The sequence below is a fragment of the Tachysurus fulvidraco genome, chromosome 24, assembly GCF_022655615.1.
Source record: "Tachysurus fulvidraco isolate hzauxx_2018 chromosome 24, HZAU_PFXX_2.0, whole genome shotgun sequence".
NCBI lineage: Eukaryota > Metazoa > Chordata > Actinopteri > Siluriformes > Bagridae > Tachysurus > Tachysurus fulvidraco.
The window spans coordinates 14,240,873-14,267,171 of NC_062541.1; the positions used below are offsets into that span (position 1 = coordinate 14,240,873).

Genomic DNA, 26,299 nt, shown 5'->3' on the forward strand with positions numbered 1-26,299 from the left:
TTTTGTCACTGTGTCATAGTGAACCGTGGCCCTCTGCTCCTTGCATAAGTCTCTCACACGGCTCTGTCCTTTTTGTTGTCTATTGGCAGAAATTCCTCCAGGCTATCCCTACCAATCAATAACGGCGTCTTTCGGCAGTCATTATCCCTACCTTCTTCAGCCAGCCACAGCTGCTGATGCAGAAGGCCTGGCTCCAGCTGTGCCTCTGCAGGCTGAGGGCTCAAAGCGCTCAGCCGGCCCGGCCAGCGTAAAACCCAGCCACATGTGTTCCCCGGTTCTAGCAGAAGTTCTCCAAGCGTCCAGAGAGCCCAAGGGAGTAGAGGAGAGTGTCGTGCCATTCAAAGAAGAGACAGACCTTGAGAACAGCAAGGAAGTTCTGGGCCAGGATGGTATCACACATTCCATCCACTCTGCTGCTCCGATTTCTAGCCAGGACTCGTGCACTCTTGTTGAAGCAGATGCCTGCTCTGGAGCTGCAGTCTCACCACTGCCTATGGAAAACAAAGAAGAACAAGGTGACATGCCAGATCTATTCTCCTCTCCTCAACAAGAATTGTACCAAAGAGCAAGATCAGACTTGGATAGAATCCCTGCAGCAGACTTGACAGAAGTGGTCTACAACTCCTCAAATTACACTGACATGCAACCCATAGACTGCAGCATTCATTCCTCAGTCTCACCCTCAGTTCACACAGAGAGGCTCATTCCTGAACTCAAATCCAAAGAACCCTTCCTTGATGCTCCAGACCTGGAATCGACGCAAGTTGACATACCGCATCACTGCTCCTCTCCCCCTGTGCTTCTGCCTGCCCCTATGGCAGTACCTAACCAGTCTGAGGACCCCATGGCAGGCATGCTGGCACTCCTCACGGCCAGTGAGCTGCCCCAGTCCGGTGCCCTTACCACCATGGCTGAGCTGCCCCCTGCCGGGATGGTGCAGTGCCAAGGAATCAGTCTTTTGGAGTCTACTGCGGTCGAGGGCATGGCCCTGCTTAGCCAAATGGCCGAGCTAGAGATGCAGAGGCATCAGAGAGACTCCATGCAGGGTAAGACTCAAAGCAGCCAAAATACAAAATAATGGTTTGTAATTTACTTTAGACTAGAAGCACTGATCGGTTGGAAGGGCGGAGGGAGGAATAAAAAAGAAACATAGTTCTGTTCACCTTGAAATTGCAGTTTGCAAATGTGTGGAGAACAGCAGGAAGGCTTTCAGCTCCACTGAATGAGCAAAGCACTCACTAGAGCAGAGGTTTGTAACCTTTCACAACTTGCGGCCCACACAGCCGACCACAAAAGGTCTTGCAGCCCACGACAGGTCAGAAATGGCCTGGGTATTAAAAATCCTTCTGATGTAGCACAATACAGGCATTGGCAATCAGCGAAAGTAGGCTTATACAACCATGTCTGCCGATGCAGCTTTACAAAGACATCACATCGATTAGGGAAAGAGCTCGATCCTGAATAGATCCTCCATCTGACTCGTATTTATTGTGTCCATGTTGCTAAACAATGCACAGCTTGTAAACCAACGAGGCTTATATCTTTCTAAATAATTATTCGCCAGTTGTCAGCGATTAGAAAATTAGGCAATTGTACCAACAGTGTTTTGAATTTGTCTGAATCATTTGTAATGATTATTTTAAAGAAAAGCGTAAGCCTCGCTGATTTTAACAGGGACGCAGCCTCGTAAGGTTTGTTAACCTCTGTAAATGCGTCTTGCATCGCAACTGGAAGTTAGTCATGCCCCTCTAGATCGCCTCAAATTTCTTAAGGCATCTTCACACATGACGCCCACGTTCAGGACCTGAAGAGTATCTGCTCTGTTTGGACTTGAAGCAATGAAGGTTTGTATTGATTTGTTTTTGTATGTGCAGGCATAATGCACTGTGGATTAGAGAGTCTCCTCGAGGCTGGGAGGCAAGTCCTCCTGGAGGCCATCAAATGCCAGCCTCAAGCCAGCGTCCGCCTCCCCAGAGAGCTCAACCCCAACAAGAAATACAGCTGGAGACAGAAGAAAGACGAACCTGTATGCATTCCTTTCTCCCTATTTTTCCTTCAGGCTCATCAGGCTTTCTTTATTCATGTTTAGGGACTTGCCCTCACTGTTGTCTCAGACATCATCAGAGAGTGGCGTTTCATAGAAATATCCTTTCTGTTTTCGTTTTTTTTTTCTTTCTTTTTTGGTCTGTTTATGGATTGTCAAATACATGATTTTTGGTTAAAAGCTTCTGATGAACACAGCTATTTCATTGCAATGAATTATACATTGATCTTTGCTATGCATGATAAAATAAGGCCATCTGTGTATTGCCGATATCATTCCAGGTTTTTTCCGCGTTAGAGTATGATTTGACCCAAAGCTTTAGCTTGATCCCACTCTCTCCTAGATTGTGATTTTTTTTCTTCTTCTTTTTTATCCATTTTGTAGATGTTCTCCAAGTCCTCTTTGGAGCGTATGGATGCAATGGAGGTGGACTATCGTGTGAGACTGGCTGATCTACAGCGCTGCTATAAAGACAAGCAGAGAGAGCTGATCAGGCTACAAAAACGGAGAGACAAAGTGTAAGCCTCGGAGTTAAACCTTCAGCATGTGTTAACACTGTTATTTTTTTTTTTATTTTTTTTTTTAGCTGTGACACAACTCCAGAAGCAACAATTTATTGATTATTAGTATCAGGTTATGAAGGCTGAGTGTAAACATATGTTCATGTTGTAATTTCAGAGAGAAGCAACAGTTTCACCAACAGCTCCAGCAGCAGCAAGAGGAAAGGAGCAGGAACCTGTCCAGGAGAGGCCCTGGTCGGCCCCGGAAGCGCAAAAACGGTCTGTGTCCTCTGTCTCCGCCTTCAGGCAAGCTGGATGCCAAGTGTGGAAAGTAAGTGTTCGTGGGCCTGAGCACTGACAGGGTCAGGTTGTCCCGCTGAACTATTGTGTTGAACGCTGTGCTGTTTTCCAGGCTGGCCCAGAGCTCACAGTATTCAGAGGACTCAGAGAGTGGGGAACTGCTGAGGAAGCGCTTTCGCAGCTCCCCTCGGGAGGAGGAAGAAGACGAGGACACGGACGCTGGTATTTTAAAAACAAAGAAGAGACGCAAGAGCTGGAACGAGCAAGAAGCATCCTCCAGTTACTCTCACGAGGTGTGTACTTGTGCCGTGGCATTGCTAAGACTCAGCACCTTCATACATGTTTATATGAGCTATTTTGGGTCTACTTTTCTAATTGAGGACTGTGCTTTCTGACAGGTTCCTAAAACAGGCAGTAAGAAGAGCCAAATAAGCGAGCAAGAGCAGTTGGCTTCAAAGCTGGACAAAGCCTTGTCTCTCACTAAGCTCGGTAAATCAAACAAGGCCTCGTGTAAGTTTGTGGACGCTTCTTCTGCAAAGTCCAGAACTCCCTCCGGGAGCAGGCTGTCTATACTCCCGGACATAAGTGCGAAAAACAAGATGGCAAAATCCAAGCTGTCCAAAGATCTGGGTTTCTTTCACAAATCCTCCAAAGGAGGTAAAAACAAAATATCCTACAAATTAAAGCCTACTGACTCCTGCCTTAAGGGAAAAACCCAGAGGAAAGCTTCCAACTCTCCAGTGAGGTCAGAGATCAGCAGCTACTCCAACAGTGAGTGACATCTCTGCATGTTTTTGAGGGTTTTTTTTAAGCTGATTTGCATGTATTTCTGTAGTTTGTGAGCAAGACTTTCCATTCGTTTGAACAGGTGTGTTTTAATTGTATAGATTTTTTTTTTTTTGATACAAGACATTTTTAGTGCTTTTGTGTGTTTCCTTTTTGGGGGGTTGAAATATTTGCACTGAATTTAAGCACTATGATATGCTTGTAACACAGACACCGATTCAGAAGAGGACTCCATGAAGGATGGCTGGCCACCTCATGCCATGTTGGGGAGATCAGGACCCTGTACACAGATCCCAGGCCAATACAGCACTCCGTCTAAGAAGAAGCGTCCATCATCCAAGAGAACGTCTGCATCCTCCTCCTCCTCCTCCTCATGCCTCAAGTCGAAACAGGGGGTGAAGGAAAGAAAACAGAAGCACTTTGCTTTATTACTGCAAGAGGCAGGAGTCAGCTCCTCTGAGGACTCATTTGACCAAGGTTACTAAAAAAAAACTTTTGCTATGCACACAATTGCCTTCATGCCTCATGAGCCTACTGTTCATGCCATGGCTATCAGTGTAAATTTACTAAGAAGCCATAAATACAATAGTCATGATAGTTTGCTACCTCATCTCTTGTATGCTTGTGTATATAATATTGTCGACTCTTTTTGGAGTCCTTTGTTTTTTTCCTATTTTGTTTTCTTTTTACAAAATGGTTGCCTTTTATGACTTTGTCTTGCCGTTTGAGGCATCTGTAGCATTGTGCATTAAAACTTGTGTGGCTGTGTGGAAAATGTCTCATAATTGTATTGCAGTTTGGTACCCAAGCTTTATTAAACATGTTAGTTTTTAATTTTTACTGAATGTCTGTCTTTCGCTACATCTAGAACATTAGTTTGCAATATGCTTATTCATTCCTAGAGTCCTGTTCTTCAAATATCCCTTTTTGCAGTCATTGGTTAAAACTTTTGGGTGATCTCTGACGTATCAATTTTGCACTAAGAAGAGCGTACAGGGGGGCACATATTTGTGAAAAATCCCCTCAAATCTTTTGAAAAAAAATCTTTGCTGAGTGACATTTTTTTTCCTCCTTCTTCTTCTTCTTTCACTTTCCTGGTTAAATCCCTATGGTCAGTTTTGTATATTTGCCCTTTCTTAATATTTCCCCCCCTATATTTATCTACTTATTTAAAGGCATTTAAATACCAAGCCATTTATTTTCTGCATGATTATAATGGGGATATTTGGAAAAACGGGGTGCTCTCTTTTTGTTTGTTTTTTGTTTTTTTTACTAAAAATGAATAACCTAGCCTCTGTAGACTGCTGGCTCTCTCCCTGCAGCTGCTTGGCCATCCCTCCACCTTTGACTCCCTTCTCCTCCCCATGATGCTTTTGAATGTCTTTCGGTCTGTGCATTTGCTTGTCCTGCTGCAACCAAAAAAAAAAAGAAAGAAAAAGCGAAGCCAAGCACTTGGCTTGGAGTAGGGCATCCAGCTGTGCAACGTGAGGTCACTATCCATGTCACCTGAGCCATGGGCAATGTTCTGTAAGTAGGACACCACCCTCTTTTTGCTGTGACTTCTCGATTTAATAGTTTCCTACTAATTTGTGCTTGCTTACATTGCATTAAACAATACAATTTTTTATTTTCCTTTAAGTCAGGTCAATAAGAGAAAAATGTTCAACTTTTAACACATTCTCACACGTTTACCTTTCGTGCCCAGAAGCCATGGTTATGCCTGTAGTGCGTTTAGGTAAGGTCTAAATCTGGTTGCTTAGCTGTGTTAGTTTGGTGATGCTTTTTTATTTATCTATTTTATTATTTTCTTTAGTTGGGTGATGGCTCTAATTCTGCAGTCTACAGTTGATTGATTACTTAACACTGTGGGTTACTGCACCACGCTTGTTACACGACTGGGATAGTGGAGTGCAGCATGTGCTGTAAGAACACATGATGATGATGATAGGCTGTGTTACTGTGAATATAAAAAATACAGACATTTTTAACTCGAAGTGTTTCTTACTTCACTGTATGTACAGTAAGGTTACAGAGGAAAGGCTAAGGCTGTGTTTTTCTTTCACACCTTAGTGTGTCTTTATCTGGTGTGTAGTAGTGTATATCTCAGGACTGAGAGAGAAAGAAGTGGGATATAACCATGGCTTAGGCGGCTAATAGCCCAAACTCCTCTCTGTCCCCAAACAAGTAAGGCTCACAGCAACCACAGAGCCCCAGGAGCCATGGAGGTCTGTCCTCACAGAGCCTGCTTTATGTGCCCAGCCTGCTTCTGCCCTTGCACATCCTCTGCTTGCCTTTGCTATGTTACATGTTCCAGCCCTTTCCGCTGTCGTCAGACATGTTCTGTCTTTCTAACCCTGTGTTGTTTTTGTTTTGTCCACATTTATAACAAGTTAAAAGCTTCTTGTTTGTCTGCTTTAAATCTCATACGCTTTCCCTCACATGTTAACAAGCTCACGTCTGTTGTCTGCAAGCCTAACCGCTCTGAAGCATTAATATGTGCGTCTCCGTCTTCTACGTCTGTTTCCCTCCCGAGTGGAGGTGGGGTCAGCTAAAGTGGGTACCTACTGTCTTACAGTTAGTCCTTTACAGACAAGTTTCTCTTCCTTGAACAGCTTAGACAAGCTCCATGCTGAAAGGGTTGTGAATAATTGATGACTTTCTTAGTAAGTCTTTCTGCCTGTAACCCACATCTAGCTTTTTACAGTGCTTTTAAAGCTGCTCCTATTTCCTGTTTCCAGTGACCGAGTCCATTCAGCAGAATAGCCATAGCTGTTTTGGGAGCAGCTGAGGGTTTTTTATTTTTTTGTAATGTCTCTTCGTTTTGAGAAGGCTAGTGTCCATACTGAAGTTAATCCTCTTATGCAGCTTGCCTAAGTGTGAAAGCTGTTTGCGTGACGCTGCTCACCCAGACTCTGGTAGATCACTACTTTTAAAAAGCCACGCTTTGTCATCACCAGTAATCTACTGGAGTGGGTGGGTGTTTCTATGTTTTCAAGGAAAATATATCAAAGGGAGGTCATTCGTGTTGATTAATGTGGCTGATGAGAAATGTGGTATCCATAGCGATAAATTACAAGATGTCCTCTGTGACAGACAGAAATGGATGGTAGTGGTTTGGCATTCGAAGGAATGTTCATCTTTTTAATGGTTTTATATGCACTTAGAGAAAATTGTGTGATGAAAGCCATCCTTTTTAAATTTTAGATGAAATAAGGTTGAATGGTACAACAGGAATGATGTTTTCCATGCAGGCTACTGCTTACTGATGGATTGTTAGCTTTCTTAGTTTGTCATACTGGTGTAAATGCCATTTAACACTTCTCCTTTCATTGTAAACAGAGTACTTTACTGAACGGGATGATTATGAGAATGAGGACGATGAAGAGGACTATGACCATGAACTGGATGAGATTAATGGCCTGTGCTCTTCCTCGCTAGAGGAAAGCGGGCTGGGTCTTCTTGCTCGCTTTGCCGCTAGCGCCATCCCTAGCCCTGTTACCTCAGGCCCCATGTCCCTCGTTCAGCTGGAGGCCAAACAGAAAGCCAAGAAAAAAGAGGAGAGGCAGAATCTTCTAGGTGGGCATATGTCATTTTATACACGGCTCAAAGTATTTGCCTTTTTATATAGTGTGTTTCCACATTTTAATCTCTAATCAGTAATTCTATAGCTGTTTGTAAATAAAAAAGTGTCCAGTCTGGTTGCACAAAGACCCCAGAATCCTTACAATCTCACACTACTGTTATAATCCGTCTGAAGAATTTTGTTTAGGAATCAGATTGATGTTAGATAACAAATTCTTCACTTATGTTTATGGAAAAGTATTAAAAGAAAGAGAGCACTATTCTGCTAAGCTAACACTAGGCGTCCTAGCGGTGGATAAATGATGCTAAGAGGCGCTCTAGCCTTCAGTGGCGAGTCATAAATTTACATCTACTGCGTTTACGCTCAAGTGAAATTGAAGACATGGAAGACTCTTGATGACAAAAACATTAATGGCCAAATCCATTCCTCATATAATGCAAAACATTTGTGAACAATTAAGATGCGCTCTTCTTTAGAATGTTTATGAGCCTTCTAAGGAGAATGTCGTTTATATTTTCAGCCAAAGTGTAGCTCCCAACACAAAAGCGTGTGTTTGCCTTCTGCTGACTGAGAATATTTTCGAAATATTTTTGGCTCAGAGTTTTCCACAGCTAACATCCTGTACTAATGTCAGCTACTTGTTATACTCAAACCTTCGCACACTTTTGGTTGTCATGGTAACGCAACCTAAAATGCAGCAAATGAGTACATTAGATGGAACATTTGTTGTCATGTCTGTTCCAGTGCACTAGTTTATTTAAGGCCATAATTCACTTCTTTTTTTTTTTTCTTTCTCTCGTACAGGTACAGAGTTTGAATTCACCGACTCTGAGAGCGACGTAAAGATCCGGAAGTTCCCATCCCTGTTGCATGGTAAGAGATCTGCACCCGAGCTCCCTCTGCTGCCCCCGGCCAGCGTTCTGATTGAGGACTCCAGCCCTGGAAAACGCGGCCGTAAGCCCAAAGCCTCAACCGAAATCAACGTGAGCTTCTCGGCTGAAGGCAGTGATGAAGAACGCTGGATCCGCCGCAGAAGTGAGCGTATTTTTCTCCATGATGCCGCCCAGGCAAAACCCATCTCTCCATCTAAACCTGCTGTGCCCAAATCGACCCGTGTCCCCAAAACACCTCTGCCTGGCACCAAGGACATCCCAAAAACCAAGGAGGTGAAAGCACTGGGAAAGGTGGGTGCTGGTTTATTGCTTCACACTGAGCTCTGCATGCTAACCCAGCAGCAGGAGGCCTGCTCCTTTTTTTTTTGGTGACAAGAAAACCTCCTGCTGCGAATATCTTGTTATTGGACTCAAAAAGGACGACCGAAACTTGCCAGGCTACAATTACCAGCCATCATTATTCCTTCTTCTATATCCTCCCTCGCCCTTTTAATAGTGCTCTGAGCGCAATAGCCCATTAAAACTGATTCCTCATCTGATGCTCTGCAGTAGGATTAGATGCCGCGTCCTGTCATGGGTTTGCGTGTGGCTGTTACCGCTGTTTACGTTTTCTGAAAGCTTCTGATGTGTGTGTGTTTTGCAGAAGAAGAGGTTGAAAGAGCTCCCCCTGCGTCTTCCGCCGCTCCCCAGCGCTCCCTCAGAGAACAGCGTATCGCTTTCGGTCGGCTCTGGGCGCAAGAGCAAGATGAAGCCCAAAGCCAGAGAGGTAAGCATCACCTTTCTGCATTGCTAATAAGATGGTAATGTTGAAAAATGCACCACCTTGCCTTCCCCTACAACCACCACTGCCATTAAATTCGGAAATTGTTTAATGCCACTGCCTTTGATGCAAAGCATATGATTCATGCAGCATAAGGCAGGTTATTTATTTATTTATTTTATTTTTCACAGTGCAAATAGAAGAGATCAGATGATAAATATTTGAAAAGAATGACCATTTTGTGCAGCGCTTGTAGTTGATTGGGTGGGTGTAGAGAGCAAGACAAGGGCTGGACCAGGGAGAGAGGGATTTGAACACTTTTACCTGGCAGACTGCAGGCTCCTCCTGTGGCCTGCTGGGAAATGGCTTGTATTTGAATGAGCCTGGCCAGGCATGACCTGCTGTTCAAGCCTGCTCTGAATATCCACGGCAAGGAAAATTACAGAGAGAACAACAAGCCTAATTACTGAAGGATGTCTCCCTTCATCTATTTTGCTCTCCCACTACCTCTTGTTTAGTGATCTATATTTAGTTCTTTTTTCTGGTATACACAATGCAGAGCGTGCTTTCGTATTTGACCGTGTTCATTTTTATTTTTGATTTTTTCTTCCTATTTAAATTAAGCTGTAATGCAGCATGCAGAGAATGTCTGCTTTTCTCTGGGGGGCTTACGCTTTTTAAAATTGAGAATTGAGCATCATGCCCTCATCTAAATGGCTTCTCTGAATCAATTCTCACCTCACTAGTGGAGTTAGGTTGCTGGGATTAAACGAACAACGGTTTCCAGTTTAGTTGTGTGAGTTGTCTTATTGTGTGAGTTGTCTTATTGTGTGTGTGTGTGTGTGTGTGTGTGTGTGTGTGTAGGCCCGAGGAAAAGGTGGTGCTGTCAGTAAACTGATGGAGAGCATGGCTGCCGATGAAGACTTCGAACCTAATCAGGACAGCAGCTTCTCAGAGGACGAGAACCCACGTATGAGCACTGAAAGACCCTGTACCCCTGGTGAGCACACACACACACACACACACACACACACACACAAACGTACGTTCACATTTAACAAACGAACATCTGTCTCAGGTCACTGGATTATTGTGCTGCACTAAACACTCCAGCTAAATTCGGAAGCACTCTGTAATGCACGTGGCAGTGACATCATTCCATTACAGTATATTCATTTAGTCTGTATTTAAACGTGCAGCTTAAGATCTCGTCTTACATCTGATCTTAGCTCTTTCTTCCTTTCTCTACATAAATCTATTTGTGTCCCTGAACTGGACGTTTCATTCATCCCCACAACATATTTTGTTTTATCTGTTATAGCGATAGAGAATATAATAACGAGACATTTTAATTTAATACAGTGCTTCATTAAGAAATATGGCACGAGGTTATTTTTGGCTTTGAGTTTGGCTTTAAAATAAGATCTAGGGGTTTTAAGAGGGTACATTGAGTTTGGTAAATACTCCTTCAGTCATCAGCTGAGACAAAAAAAAAAACATTTGTGCACATTTGGATAGTATTTGCTATGCAAATGCAGTCAAGCATATTTGGTCAAATAAGGCATGATACTGGACATGGTCTACAATCACACTGTCTATATTCAGCACAGGGATGTAGTTTATATATAAATATAAGGTTTGCTTCCGAGATGCAGGTCGTTTTATTATTATTATTATTATTATTATTATTATTATTATTATTATTATTATTATTATCTGTAATCTGATGGTGTTTTCCCAGCCCTCTGTTTTCAGTTGTGATTTGTCTATCTCATGTGAGATCTCCTCTCATTTAGCTCAAAACGCATCAATTGCTTTGAGCTGACGGTTATCTAATTAACAAATGACATCCAGCTTAATGTTAGCACTTTGTACAAGAGTGTGCCTGGGATTGGCTGCTGTTTTTGCTTTTGGCAGCTTCTAACGAAACGGCAAGCGGATATCGGTCTTCGATATCTTTGCTGTTGACTGTGATGGGGTCATCCGAAAAGGTTGTTAACACAGAGTCTGTACAGAGCTCTATACCTTAAACGTTGTCTTTGTTTGAGATCTTTTCATAGCCGTGCTGTCTGTTTAATTGCTCTCTTTTTTTTGATGCCACACGCTGTTAAAAAGCAGACGGCTTTGAGTGACAGGAGGCGGGTGTAATTTCACGCCCTCGCTTGTTTTAATCCACCGTTAAAATTGTGACAATTGACTCAGCTGGATCGCATTTGTGGTATATCGTACGCGGTAATGCGCATCGGCGAATGTTATTGCACCTGGACTTTACCTCATGGACAGCACTAGGGTGGGATGGGACCATTTGGTGTGTTTAAGTGATTAATGCGTTGAACAAAGACAGATTTGCTTAATTTCTCTCTCGTGTGTGTGTGTGTGTGTGTGTGTGTGTGTGTGTGTGCAGCTCCTCGTAACTGTGTGCTCAATAAGGATGAGCTTCAGGACGGATTGCGTGTCCTTATCCCTATGGATGACAAGCTGCTGTACGCCGGCCACGTGAACACTGTCCACTCACCTGACATGTAAGTCCTCACCTCACCTCCATCCCATTTACCCTCTTTTTCTGGGGTTCTGTCCTACAAGTGTTGGGTCACTGATGAATTAGCTCCAGTGTAAACTGCTTACTGAGCCAGTTTTTGCCAGTGGCATAAGGCTGACTATAGACAATTTAAGTATATAGCGGTATTAAAAGTTGTCCTCAAAGGCCTTGTCCTTGTACATTGTGGTTATTCTGTTATTTATTTATATTCTTTTTTTTTTCTTTTTTCTCTTTCACAGCCTGTTGGTTGTGTATATCGGTAAATAACATGCAGCGTTTTGAGGCTTTCAAAATCCTCTATTTACTGCCAAAAACAATTTTAGACATGCATTCAGATGATTCTGAAGTTCAGAGCAAGGAGCTTTAATGACCGATGCTCTGAGGTTTTCCTCTTCATTGGATGTGTATTGTTTTAGTTGAAGATGTGTTGGTCGTGTTTATATTTAATCTAGAGCCTCAGATAGAGCACTTCTCACACCCTGCTCTGTACCACGCTCCAAGGTAGGTGGATGCAGGTCAGTTTTTGGCTTGTATCTGAAGCAGGCAGCTGTGGGATACACAGCAGTTGGAGTGTGTGTTTGTGTCTGTGTGGGGTGTGTGTGTGTGTGTGTGTGCGTAGTTTTAAAAACCATCCCCTGGAGTCAGATGGTGCTCAGGAGGGCTGGAATTTAAGTAGTCCATTCGAAACGAGAAAGGGACTGAGCGAGCATCGGAGTGGCTTCAGTGCCACTTCGCTGTCAGATGTTATCGTTGCTATGGTAACATCAACTTCACAGGTACCAGAATGGAGGACGCTCCATGAATGGTGGATGCACTCAGGATAAACTTTAAAATGTTTATTAAAACAGAAAGTAGATGTTATAGTGAAGTTTTCTACATGTGTTTTATTTGTTTGTTTGTTTGTTTGTTTGTTTATTCATCGGTTTATTTGGTGTTTAATAGTCATGCAGATGTCTGTCCACAGTCATTCATTTAAAAATAGAATCCTGGCAGATTGCTGAGTTACAAGTGGAATAAAACACTCTAGAAGGTGCTCTCTTTGGGAAATAATCAACCTTTGGGGATAACGGCATCACCCCAACGAACTGCTGATGATTTGCTTGTAATAACACAATGTTTTATACTTTATTTTATTAACGTTCGAGATGAACACTACTCAAGTGGTGTGATGAGCCTCGATCTCAGACCTGTTATTAAGAACACGCAGTGCAGATTCTACGATGTCTCGCTTGTGTTGATAACATGGACAATTACAAAGTACAAAGATAATACAGAAATCTAATTCAGTAGCTTATATTTAACAGATTTAGTACAATAACACTAACACCAACATGCCAGAGTATGCGCTTGTCGAACACACTGTTCCAGGTTTATTCTCTTTTCCGTTATTATAAACTTCACTTTTCTGTTCTGTGAAGACTTACCACTAGATGTTGGAGCGAGTCTGTGTGGATTTGTGTTCATTCAGCTACAAGAGCATTAGTGAGATCAGACACTGATGGTGTAAGGGCCTTTTTAGACCTGGTCACTTCATGTGTTTTCTCTGATCCGATAGCTGTCTGATTTGTTAAAACTGTTCCATTTACATTAGGCCACATAAATGCGTCTCGGCGAATCGGGTATCGATCCGATCTTTCTACTCTCGCCCAATATGCAAATATATTTTACCTCATTTCCGGGGTAATTGAAATGGAACACGCTTTGGTGTATGTGGTTGCTACAAAAAACAGCATTTACTGTTTGCTGCATTTTCGCAGAAGTGCATTTTAAGACCCAACGAGACGCCTGGGTGAAAGATCTGAGCAGCGCTGGTGGGAAAACGTATTTGTTTCTGGCGCGATGCACGACTCGCGAGTGATGTACTTCCGTTTGGGAGAAGTATAGCGCTGACATATGTGGCTCGAACAACCACATTCATTTACACCTGTCCAGTTTCATCTGAAACGCGTCCCAGACCTCCTCCTGAAGGGGTTTGAGCGATCGGATTTATATCCGTCTCGAAACCGTTTCAGAGGGCATTTACACCTGGTCTTTTTACCATCGGATAGCTATCGGATCACAGAAAACACATGAAGTGACCAGGTGTAAAAACCCCCGAAGAGTGAGGAGGTTCAGTGGGATTGAGTAAGAATCAGGGCTCTTTGCAGGAATCCATGTCTTCCTGGTAACCTTTTAGACGAATATGCTCTTACAACTCTTCAGTTTGAGCAGTTCAGAGAGGAACCACATATACAGTAGGAGTGATTGTCAGGTGTCCAAATACTTTCGGACATGTTTTGTATATCTTTTATTTACTTGATCATTCTGCTGATACGACATTTTGCATTTAAACAGTATTAACCGAGCGATCTGCACCCGGTCCATGTGATTCAGTACTGAAATCCTCTCCGTAATTGCACATGTAGTACCTTGAGAATCTATCTGTCTTGTTGTGATGCTTCTGTAAACTTCTCGAGACGTTAAATGTCATGCTGTCGCATCAAAAAATGGATTTGCCTCAAATGTAGCCGTGTGCTTTTGGAAACGATCAAAATGTGTCCTGAAATCTTTGAAGAGCTTTGTGTCTATGTCAAATAACCGTTGGAGTCTTTGCCACTATGCAACAAAACCGATTTTAAAGATGCGGAGTTTTACAAGACATAGGACATTTTAATAGTGTATATAGAGAAGAATGTACCCCTTCCTCTGTGACATCTCCCCCTCTTCGGTTCATTTTTACTGTGGGTTTTTTTTTTGTTTTTTTTTATCTATCTCTTTTCTCAGCATATGGGAGGTTCAGTTTGGGTAGGGAAAAGTGAAAAGGGGATGCTTTTGTATGTGTCTTTTTGCCACTGAATAATTTCAGTGTACTTTGTTCTGGCAAAAATAGTAATAAAAAAAATAATGTGGACTGATGGAAATAATGGCAGCATGGGATGCTGGTCATGTGTGTCGGAGAGCTGGTTTATGAACGTGTGTGGAAATGGGTTAGCCGTGTGCGTGTGTTTGTGCACTACACTCTCTGTGTGTGTGTGCACTACACTCTCTCTCCATGTGTGTGTGCACTTCTCTCTCTCTCTCTCTCTCTCTCTCTCTCTCTCTCTGTGTGGTGTGTGTGTGTGTGCGCACTACACTCTCTCTCTCTCTCTGTGTGTGGTGTGTGTGTGTGTGTGTGTGCACTACACTCTCTTTGTGTGTGTGTGTGTGTCCTTCTGCTCTTTCCCTGTCTTTGTATGGTGCTAAATGATTCTCCTCTGTGTCAGAGGGAAAAGAGCTTTTACGCAAGGCAGTGTTTGATTTTCAGGCTTTTAGCTGCACTCTTCTAGGAACACGGTTTGTACGGCCATGAGAACCGGTTGTGGAAGATTTAATATCCGCTGAGAGAGTGAGAACAAGGTGCTACTAAGAGATTGCTTGTCTGCTGTGCTGTGCCATGTGTTACAGCACAACATAAATGCATCCAGAATTGTCACCCGGTCCGTCCAGGCCCTGTAGGTGTGTGTACGGCTGCTATTTATATTCCTGCGCCCGCATTCGTTAACTCTATTCAATGTCAAGGTGTGAATAACCTGACCCTCTATTCACAGCTTCGTTCTTTTTCTCAGTTTATACGCAACCTCCTTGAGGACGTCGCTATATCCATAACCACATGCTGTTCAATTGCCGAGTCAGTAATTAAATGTGGTCAGTGTTGAATTAGGACTGAAATCCAGGGGGAAGGAAGAAAAGTAGCCGTGTCTCCCCTGCGTGTTAAGCACAGAAAAGCCTGCTGACAGGTCCATTGTCATGCATGTGATGTGATGGCCGGGCTAATGGCTGCAGCCTGTTATTTATGGGTAATGGGAAACTAATTTGACATTTTCCGTCCATCCTTCGGTGACTTTTCATTTCTTTTTTTTTTTTCCTTATTTATGTGCTCTGACTCCAAGCTCTGGCCTGCTGTGCAGAAATAAGATTTGTGAAAATTTGCACTTCCTCTCAAAAGCGGTTCCTTTTTATTCCTATTCAGGTGAATATTTTAATGTATAAACGTTACGGTTCACAATTGACCGCAGTACCACATTCCGGGGGGTTGTGAACGATTAGAAATTCTCAAACCACGGAATGAAATGAAGCATTATGAAACTCAAACGTTTATATTTAGAATCATTAGTGTAGTCATGTATAATAATTTTTTTTTGTAAATCCACACCATTCCACTGTAAAGCATGAAGGAGGCTGGATTTAGCTCTGCTTGTAAGGGCCAGAGCCCAATCATGCACCTTCTCCTGTCAGGGAGCAGCTGGTGTGAATTTACCCTAAGCCTCCAGACACAAGCAATCAGTTGTTCCTAGCAGCTCGCCTACCCCCTCAAGCTGGCTCTGGGGAGTGTGTGTGTGGGGAGGAAGAGGGGAGCTCAGTATCCACACAGACCCATGTCTCAGTAATAGCACTGCCACTCACTGACAGGCAGGTCTGACAGCTGGCTCTGGGTCATGCTGGAAATGCGAGTACCTTTATGCATCCAGATGAGAGCGGGTCCTGATTTGATGGTCGGGATTTTTAAACAGTTCAGGCTGCTTCTAATCTAATCTTCTTCCCCAAACCTTCCCACCAAAAGAGGCACGTACACAGAGTCGACTTCTGATTTATGGAGGCGGTGTGCATGCTGTATCTTCTATGGTTCATACTCGTATAAACTATAAATTCTACTGAATAATCACATTAAAATGCATTGTACACTGCAGTGACGTGATCAGATGACCGTGCACAATACACAATACAGATTAGGATCAGTCATTAGTGCCTAGTAACCAGTCCTATATCCCAGGAGCTTAGTAGGTTTTGTCAGTAAAAACAGAATAAATATCTGCTCGATCTGCTGTGGAACATTGAGGTTTGCATAATAAGCTCTAATTTTAGGAAGGCTCCTTGTTTTAAAAACCAAAACATTTTTTTCCAAGGGTTAAAGGCATTTGTTTGGCCGCAGTAATAATATCCCAGAAGTCTCCACACAGTCCTCTGACTTTAGAGCCATCGCTTCCCACACAGTGACTCAGTCTGGCGCAGCTTTCTGCTTTTCTTGAGCAGGCAAAATGTATTTATTTATTTTCTTTTTTCCCTTTTGTAAGCTTCCATTTTGTTTCGATGATATGATAGGAAAAGAAAATTCTCTGACTTGCTTATTCCAAACACTCTTGAATTCTTAACAGCAAAAGAGATGACTCGAGTTTATCCTCCTGATTTCTGTCAGCATGCCATGCATCACAGGCCTCCTGCAATATATATAGTCCATAGACTGGTCGAGGGGAAAGAAGTGTAGAAAATTAGAATCTATTCATTGATTATTGGCAACAAAGGGCTTCAACACATCTAGTCCTTAAAGGAGCCCTGCCTTCATTTCGAGACCGTCTCAGCTCTGACTCGGTGGTTAGGTCTTGTCTGTCGTTCCATTACAGCCCACCTGGGTTTTAGTCTCTCGGTTTAATGTCCCTTTTTATGCACTAAAACATCTAGTGTTTGTCAGCAGGTTTATTTTTGGTCTGTTGTTAATATTTTGCAGACTTGTGGGAAATGTGGCTGTTCTCATTTGGGCTGTTTAAAATGATTCTTGTGTGTGTTTGGTGCTTACTCTGTATATTTCTACATCTGTGGAAAGTTTGAGTAGATTGGCTTGTAGTGGCCATTGTTTTTGTGAGGTTTCTTTTTTGTTTTTTTGTTTTTTTTAGGTCACTTGGTGTCTCGGCTGTCAAGTAGAGACTGACGGGTTGTGTGTTAATGACTGTGCCTTATGTCTTGCAGATACAGCGTGGTGGTTGAGGGTGAACGGGGTAACAGGCCTCATATCTACTGCCTGGAGCAGCTGCTGCAGGAGGCGGTCAGTACAGTACACTGTCCTTACCGGTCACTAACGAGCCCCACGCGTGTCCTAGTACCTACTACACAACATGGCCAGGGGCGTGCACACACACACACACACATGCACACACAGGATATAGGACTTCCTTAGAAACCTTGTGTCCTGCTGCTCAGGATTTGCTACACTTATACCGAGTGTTGGTTTAGGCTGTGAGTCTCTCAGCTACCACCTTTTCCCTTTTAATTGACCGTTGCAAGCAGAAGCTCGGCCAAAAGCGACCAAGAGCACTTTCAGAATTGATTGTATATGTGAGAAATGATCCGTTGCCAGAAAATGATGCATGAGTCATTCTGCATGTATTAGTATAAGCAGCAGCCCCTGTGCCCTGCATACAGGTTAAATTACAGTGTCTCTTTCAGAATGTAAAAATAGTCCCTTTTTTTTTCCCCTCCCTCTGCACACGTCGTACAGATTATCGACGTTAAGCCCCCCTCTGTGAGATACCTGCCTCAGGGAACACGAATTGCAGCCTACTGGAGCCAACAGTACCGCTGCCTCTACCCAGGCACCGTGGTCAGAGGTAAGATCAATAAAGTGCTTTACGCTAACTAAAATGGCATTGACCATCGTGTTTTATAAAGACATACTGTCTAACTTCAACCTTTCTAAACTGCAAAAAAAAAAGCACAAGTATTTTCTGTCCTCTGCACATATAACCTTTCAGGGCAGATTCTTGTTTAATTTTCTTTAATCTGGAGCTTTTAGCCAAGGCTAGCACGCCTGCCAGAGGAGGTGGGAGAGTACAGAGGCCAAGAATGAATGATGATGTGGTTAGCTTCATGCAGCCCTCTGCTTCAATTATTATTTATTTTCCCTCCCACTGAGTCAAGAGAGAACTGCAGGCTTGTCCAAAAAAACTTAAATGGAGGTTGTAACTACTGCTCCTGTCAGCAGATGAGAATAAAAAGGGCCCTTAAGAAGCACCTGAAAACTTTTAAGGAGATGTATGGTGCTGCGTATCAATCTTTCTCATTTTTCCATGTCTGCAGGGAGTCCTGATATGGACGATGTGGACGATTTGATAACCGTAGAGTTTGACGATGGAGACACCGGCCGTATTCCACTCTCTCACATTAGACTGCTGCCTCCTGACTATAAGATACAGTGTGAGTGTCCTCTCAGGAAGTGGGACAAACCTTGATTTATGCTAACTGCCTGTATAAGAACACTGTTTGGGTTGGAGTCCCTGCAGCCACTGATTCTGTTTGTTTTTGCTCTTGAGGTTTGAACAGCGTTTTTTTTTTTTTTTCTAGCTCGTGACTAGTCAGTGTATGTATTCATGTAGCACTTTAAGTGTTTTGTGTTGTGAAGATTGTGTTCTTTGGCACAAAAAAAAAAAAAAACGTCTTTTTGTTTGCCGTACAGGTGCAGAGCCGTCCCCTGCTCTCTTGGTGGCTAGTACGAAAAAGCGAGCACGGAAGGGAAGTAAGGATGTTTCTGAGAGCAAAGACTCAAGCCCCAAAACCACAGATGATTCTGCTCCAAAGAATAAGGGTAGAGGAAGGAAACCAAAACCCAAACCTGGTAATTTATCTACCTTATTTTAGACATTGTGAAATCTTAAAGTTTCTGATAGCTGCCTTTTTTTTTCTCTAGTCAAATGAAAAAGAAATGGACTTAATACCCATGAAACTACCCATAATATCCCCTTTTGTTCCAAAGACATTTATTTCATTAAGTAATTTGTTTGTGGTCGGGGAGAGAAAGGCTTCTTGGCAGAATAGGGACAATTTTAGCTTCACTGCATTCCATGTAGGTCATGTGTTGAATCACATTAAACTCCTCCCTGTTCTACTTTCCAGAGCCTGAACTAGCTCAAAAGGAACAAGAAAAACCTGACCAATCAGCCCCTGGACCAGTGCAGGAGAGACCCCTTACCACCCAGAAAAGTGGCCCACTGCTAGGCAGGAAGAGTCAGCCTGCCAACACAACCAACTCCTCTATTCCCATACCTGCTGAAGGCCAGAAGAAAGCTGCTGTAGCCAAACCCCCAGCCAAAGTACACTCTCAGCCGAAGTCTGTCTACTCATCTGCGCTTTATGGAAAAGTTCTCTCTGTCGATCTCTATAACGACCCTTCGTCTTCGTTAGCTTCCTTTATGTCCAACAACGAGAGTGGGAAGGCAAAGGCTGTCAAAAGAGTCAGAAAGAGCGAAGACGAAGGAGCGGCATATGGGGTGAAAACCCAACGCAAACAGCCTCAGACAGAGATCCTGATCAAGTTGGACCATGAGGGTGTGATGTCCCCCAAGACCAAGAAGACCAAAGCCTTGATGATGATGGAGGAACAGAACTGCACAAAGAGAGACAATAAAACAGCCGTAATGGGTGTTAACTACACTGCTGTCACCTCCACTACCCCGACGGATAAAACACTGAAGCCCAAGACCGAGCCTGAGACGATTAACACGGACAGCGTGGTGACCTACGGTATCCATAAGCTGGGGAGCAGCACAGACAGCCGTCCAAGTGTGAAGAGCTCAGGGGAGAAGGAAGCTCAATCAGAAAACTGTAGCAGCAGCAGTAGCAGCAGCTCGGAGTCTGATGGAGAAGAGGAAAGGAGAACGTCCCAGGAGACGAAGACAAAACAGGACAGCAGTTCCTCAAGCTCCCGTGCCTCTAGCCCCACCTCTTCCAGCTCTTCCAGCAGTAGCTCCTCTTCTACGGCTGGATTTAATTCGTCGTCGTCATCATCTTCCTCGTCCTCCACCACCAGTGACGAGGAGTCTTCATGTAGCTCGGACGAGGAGGCTCCTGTGCCGCCCCATCCTTTGTCTCCTCAAGAGCAACCTCCAACAGAGAATGAAGATGAAGATGTTGAAGAGAAACCAGAGGTGAAGACGGAGTCCCCGCCCACCACACCCATGGTCCAGAATGAGCAAGCTCTTCCCAAACAGCAGGCAAAGCAACTGAAGCAGCAGAAAGTGAAGAAGAGCGTTGGACGACCTAAAAGGAGAGAGGGCATCCACCTGCCCACTACGAAGGAGCTGGCTAAGAGGCAGAGACTGCCTTCTGTGGAGAACAGACCCAAGATTTCTGCGTTCCTCCCAGCCAGACAACTGTGGAAATGGTTTGGGAAGCCTACTCAGGTTAGTCTCGACAGTTCTTGAAAGTTCTGATTATTATTTTGTTTAAGAAATACACACTGCTTTTTTATTAGGTCTTTAATGAACTCGCAATGAAAAGTTGTGTTTTTTTTGTTGTTTTTTTATTTCAGAGACGGGGAATGAAAGGCAAAGCAAAGAAACTCTTCTATAAGGCCATTATGCGAGGCAAAGAAATGATTCGTATTGGAGACTGTGCCGTTTTTTTGTCTGCCGGACGGCCTAATCTTCCGTTTATTGGTCACATCCAGAGCATGTGGGAGTCTTGGGGAAACAACATGGTGGTTCGTGTTAAATGGTTCTACCACCCTGAGGAAACCAACCCTGGAAAGAAACTTCATGACAAAAAGGTTACATTTCCTACTTATCAGTCAGGATCTTTTGTATTTCTTCTACACTATAGGCATGAATATTACATTTTAAATTCACCTGTAGGACTGAAAACACCGACATATTTTTCCAATCTTCTCTTGACAGAACTGGGATCAGATGTCTGGAAGGAATCTTGCCGCTGTTCTGCAGGAATCCAACCAGAGGAAGGATTTCATGGAGGTGAGTGTATTTATTCAGTAACATAATGCCACATCCCTCCCCAAAAATAATATAGTTCTTTGTGTCAAGAGTAAGAATGTGAAATCTGTTCCCCTTTACAGCGGGCTCTGTACCAGTCTTCTCACGTGGATGAGAACGATGTTCAGACCATCTCTCACAAGTGCTTGGTGGTTAGCCTGGAGCAGTATGAACAGATGATTAAAACTAAGAAGTACCAGGACAGTGAGGACCTCTACTACCTAGCTGGCACTTATGAACCCACTACTGGTATGATTTTCAACACTGACGGTGTTCCTGTCATCTGCTGAGGAGTGTTTTTTTCAGCCCGCTACACCGCAGGAATGAGCTCAGATCTTTGTAGAAGATGACCGAGCGCTAGATCAACGTTGGAGCCTTTCCAGGTGGACCGAAATCACGGTAACGTTCCTGAACGAGACCATCCTTCGGATTCGAGATATGAGGACCGAGACTGATCATGGTATTCCAGATGATGGCGATAAGCAGTCTGTTAAAGTATGTGGAGAAGGCATATGTGGAGTTGTGTTGTCTAACCTGTTAACGCAGGGAAAAAGTTCCAGCTCTGATATAATGACATACTGTAAGCACGGAGAACAAATCGGAGAAAGAAATGAGTGTGCACGTCTTCAAGGTCAAACATATCTGCATAGCTGAGCTCTTCTTTCTCTAGCATGTCTGCATCAGAATGGGAACTGATGCAACACAAATTGCAGGAGTGGACCTGAATTTGCTGGAGGTGGAGGGCTGCAACCTACCAGCTTTATGGGCCCGGCTTGTTTGGACGTAATTTAAGCTGACAGGACATGTCACACTTACTACTCCTATCCATCTAGAGAAGCTATGCGTACCAGCACTCTGCTGTCCAGCAACCTCCTGGTAAAACTGGGCTGGAACTCAACACGCCGACAGCCGGCTAATGAACCTGGACAGCTGATTCAAACCTGGACTCTTAAAGCTGCAGACGTTCTGACACTGGCACTCTTCCTGCGCTACAGAGTGTTTGCTCGCAGGAAAGTGAGTCACCTTTCCAGCCCAAAAGATCTATCGGGATATTTATTCAGGCCTGTCTTCTAGCCAGCGAGGCAGAAAGGGCTCTCTGTACGAGTCACACGCTGTCATGGTCTAAACCGTTGTACAGATAACTACAATTGTACATACACTATACATGATATACCCACATTTTTATTTTCGTGTACAATAGATTTATGTGAAAGTATTTTTTTTAAAGTGAGAGCTTTATTATACTGTGAATCAAAGATGAAAATTAAGTGGTAAATCAGGAACTCGATTATGATGATCTCAGAAATTGTTACTGAACTCTGAATCTTAGACACCCACTACATTGACCATGCAATGTAATTTTAAACGAAATATCAAGGACGCTATTACAGGACCTGGTGGTTTTCAGACCAGTTGTCCAATTTTTTGCATTTTGAAACAGAAAGCACTTAATATACTACTCTTCCCGTTACTCGTTAGATGAATGTTCTTTGACAATCCCCAGTGCAGGTGACGTTGATACATTTCACACAGACGATATATTGCATCTTTCTCGGCCACCAGCTGTCCGGAGCGGTGACCACCTGGTCAGCCTGCCACTATTTCAGGCCCTCAGCAAACTTGTGTGTGTGCGTGCGTGCGTGTGTGTGTGTGTTTCTTGTTTTGCTTTCTTTTTAAAGCATTCCTCTTATCCCTCAACCCGATCTCCTCCTTCCAAAAGCAATTACATCTCATGCATAAAAGCACTTTGTTAGAATGTATTAGTAGCAGAGCAGCACAGCAAAGCGACATTAGAGAGTCTTCAGAGAGAGTGAGAGAGACTGGAGAAGCTCTTCTGATGAAAGCTACTGTATATCAGCTTTTCTGTATTTTCCCCGTCTGTTTCTCTCTCGTTCTTGCACACGGTTGTTGTTTTGCCTATGCTTAGAATACTTTCAGGGGAAAGTACGACAAGTCTTGTTTTTGCCCCAAATATTTCACCATCGCAGCTTGTCGAGTGTGTAAACAGTCACTCTGATTGGTTTGATGAGAAATGCACACCGTCTCTCTCTCTGTCTCTGTCTCTCACCTATTATTTTATCTTTTACCTCTACTGTTCCTCATGCATGCAAGCACAACCCCCTAACTCATATAGCCACATCCTGTGTACAAAAATGTATGATGTATTAATGAAAACGGTACTAAAAAAAACATTTCCATAAATGAATCACCATTTTTGCACTATTACTTATTATATATAGCAATATATATACAAATGCAGTGGCTTTACTAGTCGATCTCATAACACTGTTGTGAACACTGTAGGATTCCTGGTTTATCTAAACAACAAACCTGCCTGAACCGTTTCTCATCTAAACACACAACATGACTGTTTACTTCTCATCGAGGGAATTGTACAGTCATTTAGAAAATCAGAATTCCCCTTTAAGCCCAGTCCCTCAGAGGCTGGGTATTTCTTTTTGGTCTAATTACAGGGATTGAATGTTGCTCTTTGTAGATCGGTCTTGCTGATCTTGTATTCCAAAGACAGAGTCAGACGTCACCAGAGACTCTCATGTATGTCAATACAGGACCAGGCTGTTTATTCTCTGCTCCCTTAATCAAGACCAATCAATGTATTTGATTCTGTCTATCAACACTCGATTTAAAAAAATATATATATATTTTTGTTTATTTGTGCCTTCTGTATTGGTCTAACGATTGAATGTAAGTCTCAATGTCTAAATATTGGACATGTTTTTATGTCCAGAATGATGCATGTATTTTGGAAAGTGTTCCTCGTGAGAATGTCTGGACTTTTTTTCGATTACGATGACGCCGCCAATATATTAGTTTGCCAATGTCGGCGCCTGAAGGTTGTGATTATGGGGTAAATTTGGTGTGTACGAGCCGAAGTGGATTCTTTTGAGAGTTTTTATATTTGCTTCCTAAACGCTCAGATCTCTTCTTCGCCATTTGTCTTCTACCTCTTCTGTTTTCTCCAGCTGATTTTTGCCCTGCTTTTTTTCTAACACTTTTTCACCATAGATTTTTTTAATCCCCTTTGGTTAGGCCGTTCTCGACTTGCTTCCCGGGGTCTCTGCTCTGCTAAGAGGGTGTGGACAATTACCATATCAATTCAAGCTGCCACCTATGCAGCTGAATGAGCTTTGAGGATAGTGATAAACCACCCAGTTCTGTACACATCACTATCCTTTATAGGAGGAAAGATTCGGGACAGCCTTTCACATGGCCGCTTGTATTTTACTGCCACTTATGACCAGAACATCCAAAATCAAGTTCAGCCTTTCTTCCATCAGCTTCCAATTTGCTTTTAGGGGAAGAGGGAGAAAAAGAGATAAAGAAGGAACTGGACACTAGAAACATCTGGGATTTCTGAAACCCAGCACAATTAAGGCCTACTCAGTATTTCTGAAGTTGTTGTAAATATACATCGACACTATTGCATATTGCATACGTAGAGAGAAACTATATTGTCTGAAAGCATCTTTTTTTTTCCCCCCCATCGTTTCATATATAACATTGGCCAATCTCTCTTAAAGAGATGATATCTTGTTGATATTCAATAGGTTATTTCTTAACATCTAAATCATTGTTTGTGGTCTTTGAGGTAAATTGTATATTCTATCTTTGTATCAGGTTCTGACTTTGTAAGAGTTTTTTCTGATTCTTCCGGTTTGATGATTTGTAACACCCAAAGCTGACTAAACTGGTGCCAAATAATCTTTAAGTCACCTGAAATCTGGATGAAACGACACTGAGCATGCAATCGTGGTCCAAAACTCAGTCAAATATCCATTTAATATTATTATTATTATCATTGTTATTATTATTATTATTATTAATAATGTAAGATATTTGTCTTTTAGGAAGTTGTACAATTTAAGTGCCCCTTGAAATAAACGTTTACTTGGAGCTTGAGTCAAGCTGTAAAGCACTTTTTAGAATATTTTTGTCTGCATGTTGTAGAAATAAGAGTTTATGCATCTAGGAATAATATTAGAGCAGAGCAATCACCTCCCTGTTTCGCTTGCTGTGAGTATAACACAGTGTGAGATGTCCTTCCCTTTAGCCCACGCTCGGGTCGTTTAAAGAGACAGTGGCCTCTGCTGGTAGACGTTATGTAAAGTGAGCTAGTCGCTAAGTGTCTTCTGCTCTGTGTTCAGGGACGTGTGTATATGTGTGTGTGTGTGTGTGTGTGTGTATGTATGTATGTATGTATGTATGTATATATATATATATATATATATATATATATATATAAATATATAAACACACACACACACACACACACACACGACCGTCTCTTTATAATAAATGAACTGGCTTATTAGGAGGGAAAAAGCTCTTTGTATAGCAAAGACGCATCTCTACAGGTCTTGCTGTTTTGCATGATTCTGTCAGCCTTTTCGCATTTTGTCTCTAATCTCGTCAGGGTTTGTTTTTTTGTTTTTTTTTACCTATTCACTTTCCCCCCTCTCAGAACAATCGTCCTCCATGCTTTTAATGTGCAATACTGCTGAATGTGGTTTCTCTGAGGTAGCTGCTAGGGAGGGATACAGATTGTTAGAGAGAGTAAGCATGCGGACTGGAGGCTGGTCCTTCACTGGTCTGGGTCTGCTGGTCCGTCAGCGTTGGTAAAGTCCTGTTACACACGGAAATAAAAAAGCTATAGTTTTAAAACGATGGATTTTTTTGTTGTTGTTGGGTTGTTTTTTTTTTTGTAAAAGCATCAAAGTTTTGTAAATTGTCCTTATGAGAGGGGGATATATTTGTACACACATTTAATCCTGTAAAAATATATAAAAGCATACACTTTTTTGAAAATGTACCATCCAGTCACTTAAAGATAACTGTTGACTTGTGTGTAAACTTCACTTCTTTTTTTTTTTTTTTTTTAATTTTTTTTTTTTTTTTTAACAAAAAAATAAAAAACTTTAATCAGTGTTCTTTCCAGTTCTTTTAGAATTCCGAATTTTGTAGTCCATCAATAAACATCATGAAAATGACTCTGGTCTTCAGGAACTTTATTTTTGTTGTGTAACCTGCAAATATCCACAACCAAACTCCCAACATCTAGTGAAAAACCTTCCCAGAAGAGAAGAGTGGAGATTATTGGAAGAGGATGGAGGGACTAAATGTGGCCTGGAATGTTCAACCGTATCATTCAGTGAGAAAATGAGAGAGAACTCTGTTAATATGGTGTAAAAGTGACTTCTTGTAACCCTCCACAGCGCATTTACTGTACAAGCCAGACCTCTAATACAACAACATTTTATGCCATTTTTCTGATTCACACTTTTTATCTTGGGCGAGTTTTAGTGTGATTATGAAAACAATTGC

At 42.6% G+C, this 26,299-nt stretch overlaps 1 protein-coding gene across 3 annotated transcripts in view; it reads left to right on the forward strand.

Annotated features, from left to right (window-relative positions):
• Positions 1-25,873, forward strand: part of tnrc18 (trinucleotide repeat containing 18) — a 58,346-nt gene extending 32,473 nt beyond the window's left edge. For all 3 annotated transcript variants that reach the window (XM_027148468.2, XM_047808127.1, XM_047808126.1), the window contains exons 11-30: positions 90-1,046; positions 1,875-2,026; positions 2,429-2,562; positions 2,723-2,875; positions 2,957-3,137; positions 3,243-3,615; positions 3,841-4,107; positions 6,970-7,206; positions 8,018-8,397; positions 8,750-8,872; positions 9,731-9,866; positions 11,271-11,388; positions 17,166-17,241; positions 17,695-17,803; positions 18,273-18,389; positions 18,649-18,807; positions 19,086-20,371; positions 20,500-20,736; positions 20,864-20,938; positions 21,040-25,873. In XM_027148468.2, the coding sequence (XP_027004269.2) occupies positions 90-1,046; positions 1,875-2,026; positions 2,429-2,562; positions 2,723-2,875; positions 2,957-3,137; positions 3,243-3,615; positions 3,841-4,107; positions 6,970-7,206; positions 8,018-8,397; positions 8,750-8,872; positions 9,731-9,866; positions 11,271-11,388; positions 17,166-17,241; positions 17,695-17,803; positions 18,273-18,389; positions 18,649-18,807; positions 19,086-20,371; positions 20,500-20,736; positions 20,864-20,938; positions 21,040-21,246 (5,477 nt within the window). In that variant the 3' untranslated portion in view covers positions 21,247-25,873. The remainder of the gene's footprint in view (positions 1-89; positions 1,047-1,874; positions 2,027-2,428; positions 2,563-2,722; positions 2,876-2,956; positions 3,138-3,242; positions 3,616-3,840; positions 4,108-6,969; positions 7,207-8,017; positions 8,398-8,749; positions 8,873-9,730; positions 9,867-11,270; positions 11,389-17,165; positions 17,242-17,694; positions 17,804-18,272; positions 18,390-18,648; positions 18,808-19,085; positions 20,372-20,499; positions 20,737-20,863; positions 20,939-21,039) is intronic.
• The last annotated feature ends 426 nt before the right edge of the window (positions 25,874-26,299 follow it).